Consider the following 10,200-nt stretch of genomic DNA (forward strand, 5'->3'; position numbering starts at 1 on the left):
TCGAATATTTTATTGGACCAAAATATTTTTGAAAAAGTACTTGCGATATGTATTGTCTTATCGGACTTTAAAGTTATGGAATATTATTTGTGAAACTGGGTTACATATGGCATTTATCTATACTAATATTTGTGACTGTCGTTCGTTTGCCTGTCTGTTTGTCTGTCTGTCTGTCTGTTCGGGGTTAGCGGCTACACTAGGTCTGCCCCGAGTCTGAAATTTGGGGTATAGGGGTACCTCGGACCGGGGAGTAACATAGGCCAGGTGGCGTTAGTCTACCACTTCCGGTTTCGGGGTTATGACCCCCGAGTGAAGCCGGGCGTTCTTCTAGTTGTTAATAAATACATGTGCTATATTTCCTTCCACTGATTTCATGATACCGTCTCTTTATAGCACTTCTCTCTTCCCCCCACCCTAACCCCTTTGGTGTGGTAATTTATGTTACCGTTGACGTTTTGGTATTTGAATATATATTTTATGCCAGGTTTTGGCGAATATTCATGACTTGGGGGGAGGATCAGTATGTAAACATACTTGAGTTAGGGAAGTCACCAACAAAAATAACGTTGGTTCATTTGACCTGGGGTGAAAAATTATTGTGATGGTCAGCTTACTTCAGTGAGTGGTGCTGAAGACATGGACAAACATGGCATGTACATTTGCCACAGACACTTGGGGTTTATTGTTCTTAGCTAATCACATTGTATATACTAGTATATTGGATTCGTTTGATTCCAGTTAAATGTCTGCACAAAATATCCGCTTTTTACAATTGAACTTGTGTCACAAATCGGGCCATGTAGCTAAATCGAGAAATAAATTAGGCATCGAAAGATGGCCCCCCTCCCCATCTGAACTGATCAAGTTTTTCTGAAACAGCTATTAAATACCGGGAACATTTAGGAACAGCATGTACCCAATTCATCTTTATTAGACGATGCACGGTGACAATGTTCGATTTAGAAATTATTTAATCAAAAATTACAAATACAATAACACAAATTGAAGTGGCGAACTCTTTTTTTTTGTCATCGCAGTTGAATATAATTAAGCTTTTCAAAATAATTACACTATATCACTTTCAGGATCTCAAACATTTCGCCCAAATTAAATTTGCCCTTAAATTATTATCAAATCATGGAACAGAATGGTCTTTCAGTGTTTTTTTACCACGGCTAATTCAGACACACAAATGAGTTTCAAGTCATATATTAACACGGCAAGCACACAACAGCTCGTTCAGTTCCTTAGAAACACAAATATTTTATCCATGCTTGATATGCATATATAATCTATTTTGTTTGTTGAAATAATACATTACGTTTAGCACAGTTTTTCAAGTTTCACTATTTACAAATTACAGATTCGTGCAAAAATCCGCTCACACACTGACTATTTTCCAGTTTCCCGACACTCAAACAATTTATGCATAACTTTATGTGCTACCTTTTAATTACATTTCAATTATACACTCGCATGAACACAAAATGGGGAATCTCAAACAAACCTGCATGGTAGTCGTGTAGCCACTTAGGTCCAACTACTAAGGTAGAGCGTAGTTGGTCGTTCCAGATACCTGCTGGGATGTATATATCTCTTTTCACAGTACTCTCACAAACTATCGGAGCCACGAGCAAAGCATCTCCAATCAAAAACTGATCGCTGATGGATTTGGCGGTTCTATCATCTGAATTTGCCATCCATAATGGACGCATTATACTCAATCCTCGATGAAGGTCTTGCCTCATTTTCATGCTTTTAATAATTGGCATAATAAGGGTTTCGTGAAGAACGCTCGCATTTTTAGAAACCTTAACTGTCTCGTCATCAAATGACCATGGACTCAAAGAGTAGCTCATTGCTGGAAAGAAAGCTGATAGCTGCATCCATCTTATGAATAGGTCTTTGCTTGGTAAATTTGGAGTGTTTAGACTGACTTTATCGTGGTAAGATCTGAATCCGTCAGATATAATAAAGGGATAGCCCAAGATCCCGAGTGTTAGTGATTTGGGGATAACGTCACTGATGCATGCTTTGGTGCCCATGGTTAGAATCGATGCTTTAACGCTGAGTAAACTGGCAACGTTTTGTGTTTGCGCTGTATTATCTATGACAAGTTTCGGGTTGGCGGAATAGACTAGATTTGTGAACAATCTTCTAACGGCATTAGGAGTTTCGTTTAGCACGCTAAAATGGGGTCTATGGGGAAGCCAGTTTGCATTGCCATAGGTGAATCTTAGAATATCGATTTTATAATTCGAATTAATGGATTTAATACTGTTGACAAACCATTCGTGTGCTTTTTCATTTGAAACATCAAGGACTGACGCAATACCATGCTGCCAATGGACCAGCCCAGGAACATAGGCACCAGAATCCCGTACAAAGAAATTGTTCTTAACACCATGATCATAATTTTCAGATAAAAAATGAAAGAATGGGTTTATTTCAAGGGATATACTACAATTTGAAGATTCGACGATTTCCATCATACTGGTGACATTTGGAAATGTTGATGCATCAAACTCTAAATCGCCTAATTTTGACTGCCATACTCCATCAATCTGAATTGTACTACAATTTAATCCGTACTTAACTACTGACCTAGCAACGTCTTCGACGTCTGCTTGCGTTATGAGACGTGATTTTTTCTCTGCAACTGTTGACCAGTGAGGGTCTTGTAATGTTTTGGTGTCGATCATGCGTAGTTTTTCGGGGTCCGAATGGAGATTCCGCATAAAAGTATGCGTCTTTAGGGTGTCGTGTCCATTACAAAGAGTGTAGTTTAGTCCAGGCAAACGTTTGTCATCTTGGTCATAGAACGGTACCGTGAAGTTTGCGACAAGGCACATCTGACCTTCTCTAGTAGTATTCCATCTGACATGCGTCGGTATTTCATTGTTCACAAACAATCCCACGGCATTTGAGGTAATCCAGTAGAATTCAACGGCCGATTGAAGGACACCTTCATTTCCGGCACTGTATTCGTTAGAATTGTAATCAAACTTTCCTGATATGGGCATCGACCCGGAAGTTAGGTTAGATGACCCGAACCATTGAACGTCACCAATATCAAAACAATCATAGGGTACATATTTTGGGTTGAGACTTTCCCAAGAAACGTTGTAGCATTGGATGTCTTTATCTGGAGAGTAAAAATGGTTGACTCGAAGAACAGCGTGTCTCTTCCATAAACACTCTTTCTTAGATTGATCACCCGTTTCTATAAGCGGACAATGCAGAGGCAATTGCCAAGAGGGAATTTCTTGACCTAATTGGGCTTTGATCATATCATGGCCATTGGGGTCGGATAGGGTTAATACACGAAGCCTGGGGTCGAAAAAGATCTGCTGACTACTGGCAATTGCGTTCTCCGTTTCGTTGTGGTAATACCATGCAAGACTAACAAATATCAAGGACAGTATGAAAACGAAGATAACAAAGACGTGGATGAGGTACTTTTTATAGGTTTCCTTATCCTTCCAGTTGATCTGAAACATAAAAAAAAGATTTAAAATCAAATTGACGATGATCATGAAGCTGGGTTACTATTACCATATGGAATCATATTTCGTAAATGCAAATACGTTATTGTTAAAGTATATTTGTCGCGCGTATGAGCTATTTGTGTGCATGGGTTATTATTTTGTAAGTCGAATCTTCAGCTTGCAGGTCCAGTTTTCTATTTTATTGATATCCAAGAAAGGTTCCAACACTTCACAGAAATCTTTGCCATTTTCGTTTTATGAAGTCCGACAAAGTTTTACTCTGATTTCCTATAATGTTGAGTCTTGTCAACACCATCAGTTCCAGAGCTTACATATAATTATGGCGTGGGGTGATGCAGCACTCTTGGAAGAAGAGTGGTTGAGCGGATAGGGCAATGTTCTCTGGATTGGGTGTGGGTCGAGAAGAACCATTGGGGATATTTCAAACCAAGTCTTCACTTGTCAGGCGAGGTGCCTTCGAGCTAACAATTGACAGTTTGGATATTGTATAGGAGTAGGCGGAAACGCCTCTTCTCTCGCATTAAAGACGATTAATGGGTGGAAATTTAATTATTAAATGTTGATATGAAATATATGAAATATTAATGGAATTCCTAGGTGACAAATTACCAAGGTTTTATAACAAAAAATATGGAGTATGTCGAAAACACTCAATTATTCCAACAGCATATCAAGTTAATGCATATTTAATTAATACAAAATATATTCACTACTTAAAGATACATTATGTACGAATTAGATAAAGAGCTGTCCGTTCTTTATGTAATAGCTCAAAACTAGATAATGAAAATTGAAAATCTTGAAAATTACAGACCGAAGTTATGAGTGTTCGAATTCTGACATGAAACAGCCGATTGTCTAGTATCATTGCCATGATCAAAAACGAACTCTGAATTGTTTGTCCTTTTATTGAATGTTGTCCATTTTAACGGTAACCGATTATATGGCGCGAATGGTCTAATCCATTTAATATCTCAGCCACCGAATGAACTAGAGAGTTGTTTATGGGTTTGCCAAGTGCATAAAAATTTCTAAAAAGTAATGTATATAATCTGCAACATAGACATATTTAGCTCTTGCATAATGCATCTTTAAATAAATTGCATTCAGCTGAAGATAAAGTGTGTTCTGTAAAATATTGTGTCGTTTATCTCTGCTGAAGAAGTTTGATCTATTCTCATACATCAATGTAGACATGATCCATTTGTAACCTTGAAGAGTTTAAATAATCGCGGACATTGATTAACTGGCGTGTTGAAAATGTGAGAGGTTATAATTAAGGCTAGTGTCCGGAATTTAAGTTTTTAGCCTAGAAATTTGAGGCGCTCTCCAAAATCGTTTAATGGATATACAGGATTAGCATTTTGATCAGGATGACAAGAATGAATAAAGGCTGTCAAGTGTGCTTCTATTTTAAAAGCATCTGGATTTCCATGTGACATATTGGACACATTATATTTCTTCCTCGTTAAAAATAAAAGAAAACAGCGGAAAGAAGCTAAACCTTATTGATTTAGATCAATATGTATCCTTTGAATTTGGTTAATCTGTAGTGACAGAATAGTAGTGGTGTAAGCTTTAGTTGAATAAATGCTTGCCTTGAAGATTAGACATACATTATGCAAGAGCCAAATCTGCCTATTGCAGTTCTTTCTTTAGGCCTAAAATGTTATATAAACTATTAATTAGATATTTATTAACATGAAAAGACCTTAATCAACTCTGGACGCCATCTTATGTGTCGGATTTTCAGTAGATTTGAATCCGATTTGCTGCTCAACGTTCATTGGCGATTAATCCAAAATTGGATAATTTAGACTACGTGTATGTTTTTATCGTGCCGACTTTAGCAATGATGATCGAGGCTAGGCCTACAATTCAAACGCTTATATGTCGGTTCAGAATGGAGCAATTTGATTGAAATTTTCAGCATATTCTCTTTACAATATCTAGTTTTTCACTTTTACTGTGAGAACTGTCCGCTCTTTATCTAATCTTCCATAATGTCTCTTTAAGTTTAAGCTGGGGTTTACAAATTGTAGTTTCTATTTTGGGGGGCTTACGGTGTGGTAAAAGTTTCAACGCGGACAGATTGCCATCGCCTAAAACAAATCAACATATAAAATCTATTTTATTTATTTTTTACCCAAACCAAACAGCTATATCTATTTTGATTAATCTGATATAAATCACTCTCGTCAGTAAAATAAATCTCTTATTCTACTTAAATGTAAAAAATGTATACCATTCTAAAATGTACGAGTCAATCAAGGAAAACCACTTAACAAAAATAGTGCATGAATACATAAACGAGCATGTTATGGACCATGTGGGAACCGAACATGCCGTCGTCACAGTCATATTCGATTTGTGGCATCATATCGAAAAAGTCCGCAACAGACGCACAATTGCTCAAGGAACAAGCATGCCATGTTTCATGTCTGTCGTAAGTGAATTGGAGGAACCTTTATTCGCCCCCAAGAAGAACAACAAAACAAAAAGATCAGTATCGCTCAAGGTCCGGTTCCTGTGGATCCTAAATCAACCCAATGCCAATGTGAACAAAGCTTTTAGGTAATTAAGCTTACAACATTCCATACTGTACACAGAGAACTATTTACTTTGAGAATAGATCTCTGCCCTGAATGACCCCCATATTCAAAATTAGTATACTATGGAATAATAATATCACACTCTAGAAGTAGATTTTCGTCTAAAATTGTTGATCACTGTCAGTCAATTTATAGCTTCGTGTTTGTTCCCAAGCGGTGTAACTTTCGTATGTCAACATCCCAATCACTGATGAACCTTGTCAAAAGTGTTGGTAGGAAAGAGTGCGCATTAAAAGGACTAATGTCGTTATTCATATAAAAACAAGAATAAGAACAACCAGAACTCATATTAATGTCTACATCATATAGATTATACTAAGCTATATTTACACCTAATTATACACGTATTTTACACTGTGGTGGATATAATCTCGTTATCTGTGATATAAATTCTCTATACTATCGTCGACAAGACGGTATACAAGCCAAAATGCAAGTCGAAAATAAGAAATTAGGAAAAACGAGGGGCGCTATTATCGCTGTGGTTTATTTCTATTTCCTATTTTCGAGTTGATTTTGGCTTGTATAGCGTGGCGTGTTGTCGCCTCACATTTTGTCGTAACTTCTACTTTTCGACTTTCGCGTTGTGAAGAGGCGAAAAGTAGAAATTATGAATGGTAGCTATAGGCTTCCATACTATACACATGTATCAGATTATTTATTGTCTCCTAGGTAACATTTACACGAAGTACAATATTTATCTAAAACTACATGAAAATATTCTATCATTCATATTTTTCTCACATTTAGCTTTTAGTTTAATAAAGCTTGAATATATAAAACAAATATATTTTCAGCAGTGGTTTTTTTTTCGGGGGTCACAGCGACTAACTGATTCACTGTCTGGAGATCCGGCATTAGATTCCGGTATTGGCCGAAAAAGTACCCCCGAATTTTTCAGCGTGATTTCCAGTTGTTAGCGGAGCAGAAAGGAGGGCCTGGCAATGAATTGTGTCTAGTCGTTCGAACAATACGAAAAACCTTAGAAATGTGTTAGCACTTTGGAGGCTTTCACGGGAAGGTTCAAATTAGTGAAGTTAATTTCTTGATAAGAGTGATCATGTCTCGTCAATCATAATATATTCTTGGTGAAATTGATAGTGCCTCTTTATTAATAGCATTACAGCGATAACCATTATAGAAAACGAAAGGATCTCCGCCATTTTTAATGTGTTGTTTTTGCTATAATAATTACAGCATTATTGACAAAATCGAACTTGTATACTTTAATTGCACGTACCATCATTAGCAATAGCTGTCCTTATATTGAAAACTCTGTAGACGCGTAGGAGAAAAAAAGAAAATATTGGAGGACAATTAGCGCTTGTCTCGTGTAAAGATGATAACTCGGGTCATTTATGTGGCTGTTTATTGGGTTCTTGGCCACGATTGGTAACCTTTTAAAGTGTTTAGAAGGAAAAACTATGCCTCATTGCCGATGGGCAAAAGGGATTTCCTAAAGCGTTTACAGTTCATCCTAAAATAATGTATGGTGTTATCGTAATATCTCTGACATTTTATCTATTTTGAGTTAATCACAGTTTCTGTTTCCTTATGTGTGGCTCGATTTTGCTGTACTTTTTAAAAGGTTAATGGGTTTTTAACGTGTTTTCCTTAAACTTTATGTTAGGTGTGGGGGTCGAAACGGAGGGAATGGAACTTCTTATTACCACAGGGTTTTCATCTTTCCTGTGGTCTCTACACTGTATAGTGTAGTAATTGAACATAAAATTGACTACCACTCTTCATTATTGATTTTTCTTTTATTTGGAGCTTGTTTTTGTAAAACTATAGTAGATAACATAGTGAGGTAGTAAAAAAATATTTTAAAAACAAAATTTTTTGTTTAGCGGTTTATAAATATAATATACTGAGACCTAAATGGGTGAAAGAACCGCCATAAATTGGATCGGGATATGATGAAAGATTAAGAAAGAATAAGCTTTTACTCCCGTCATTTCATCTTCCTAGTTTCTTATAATTTTACTCTGTTATGTTGGAATTAAAGAGGTTAATTGGGTCATCTTGTTATGCTGACAATTTATTTTTAACGAAACGTATGACTTTTGTATGACTTTCGATGTACTACTACTAGCAATGACAATATTTTTAGATTTGAAAATGAGGAGGACTTATGTTACGTGCACGTCAATGTATACACGGACCTAGTTTTTTTCGTTTCATCCGAACGACTAAACGCCGTTTTTTTGCCAGCATTCCTTTCTGCACCACTAACAGGGGGAAACATGGCCGAAATTACTGCGGAACTTTCACGCCAAACACCGGGCTCGAAACCAAATCGGAACCCCAAGGTTAACAAGACAGCGCCTTAATCACTGAGCCATCGCGGCACCCATGACTAAATGAACTAAACTATTTATAGTTAACTTTTGTACGGTACATTTATTGACATAAACTTCCACACTAATTATATTTTAAAAAAATTCCAGACCCCGCTGCCGTGAAGACAATTCAAACGGAGTTTTAACCATAAAAGGATATCTTGGAGATAAAGGTGGTCTTTTTCTGCCTCGCCTACCTGTTCTCACCCTATGCCGGACTAGACCTCCCCCCCCCCCTCTCCGCCCCTAAACCGGTGACTAGTACGCAAGTTTCTTTTGAATGATTTGTCTGTGATATCACTCTGGGTGGAAATGGGTGTAAAGTCTCACAGGAAGAAGAAGCTCTGGTTAAAATTTAGATGTCTCGTTCTGACTAGAATATTTTTTGATTTCCTCAATTTGACGAACGAGGGGATTGCAAATAAAATGAATTCTTTATAACGTCCTACTGTTCTGCTTCATTCGAGCTAATGAAAACGAGAACCGACATAAAATTTCATTTGATCCAACGAACAATGATAGCTCAAACGATCAAAATCTTATATAATCCCCGAGAACACAAAATCAACACGAAATTTATACAGAACACAATTACTGGTTTACTATACATAGAGCGACGTTTCCACGGGTGGTCTTTTATCATTTGCAAGCACAAAACATAATATTGTTCGATGCAGCGGACTCACTCTATCTACATCAGATATTATTGCTGACAGTGAGATTGAATCTTTATTATTTATACCTAAGCTTATCACAAAACTAAAACATCTACCTCAAAACATCGAAAATCAAAGTTGATCTTGCTGAAAGGATTTGACCAGGTAATTTTTCTCATGAATCCACTATTTTTCTCTGCCTCCTCCATGTCGTAGATCCCAAACCGATGTGATAACGTCGAGATGCTACTCAAATCAAAAGGGCATCTTGCTAAAGTCATTTAACCTGGTCAACACGATTTAACAATTATTTAGTAGCTGTCAACTATTTACAGTCTCCTACATCTCACTCAATTGTCAAGAGAAATGACTACTCAATCGTCTGGCCATCTACGACCAATTGACCACTGTTATTGCGCATATCTACTTGGTATGTCTCTATTGTTTTACCTTTGTCATTTAACCGTGTCTAATGAAGTGTGAACGAGTCTTCAAATAAGCCGTGACTTTCTATTGATAATTAGACATGTTAATCACCTACACTAGATTTACGTGTTGATTATGTTAGGATTTGACGTGTGTTGACGTGTTTGTGCGAAACAGCTTTATTCAACGTCCGCTTCTACAATAAAGTGTAATCGCAGACAAAATATTAGCCTTGATTGCAGTGCCCGATTTAGGCATAAGCTAAACAAGATATACCTTTTAGTTTAACAATCCAGAGAAACCTAAAAAAAAAATTCATTTTTTTTTTTCATGTATGCCCTTAACATTTTTTATTTAAGAGGTGACCCAAGATCCTGTTTTGTTATGTATCTTTGTGAGACCTTCTGGTGTTATTTTTTTAGTGCACAGCCCCACCAAGTCTAAATCCGACATTTTTTTTCATTGCAATTTGTATTGCAAGCGTCTGGAAAAAATAATTCACAAAAATAAGTCCTTGGACTTTTGATATTTATGTGATAGGATATTTGATAATATCTCTAATTAATTACATCTTTTTTCTTCTTGTTGTAACCGATGAGCGATTTTCGAATCTTGATACATTTAGGGGTGCTTCGCGCTGAAAAAATCTCGAAAA

At 36.7% G+C, this 10,200-nt stretch overlaps 1 protein-coding gene across 1 annotated transcript; it reads right to left on the bottom strand.

Annotated features, from left to right (window-relative positions):
• Nucleotides 1–530: 530 nt before the first annotated feature.
• LOC126828702 (myogenesis-regulating glycosidase) lies at nt 531–9,480 on the bottom strand. The gene is made up of 2 exons (XM_050558644.2): nt 9,236–9,480; nt 531–3,491 (listed from the first exon to the last, which is right to left on the bottom strand). The coding sequence occupies exons 1-2, from the start codon at nt 9,398–9,400 to the stop codon at nt 1,461–1,463; spliced, it is 2,196 nt and encodes a 731-aa protein (XP_050414601.1). The 5' UTR covers nt 9,401–9,480; the 3' UTR covers nt 531–1,460.
• Nucleotides 9,481–10,200: the final 720 nt, after the last annotated feature.

The sequence above is a fragment of the Patella vulgata genome, chromosome 7 (genome assembly GCF_932274485.2).
Source record: "Patella vulgata chromosome 7, xgPatVulg1.2, whole genome shotgun sequence".
Taxonomy (NCBI): Eukaryota; Metazoa; Mollusca; class Gastropoda; family Patellidae; genus Patella; species Patella vulgata.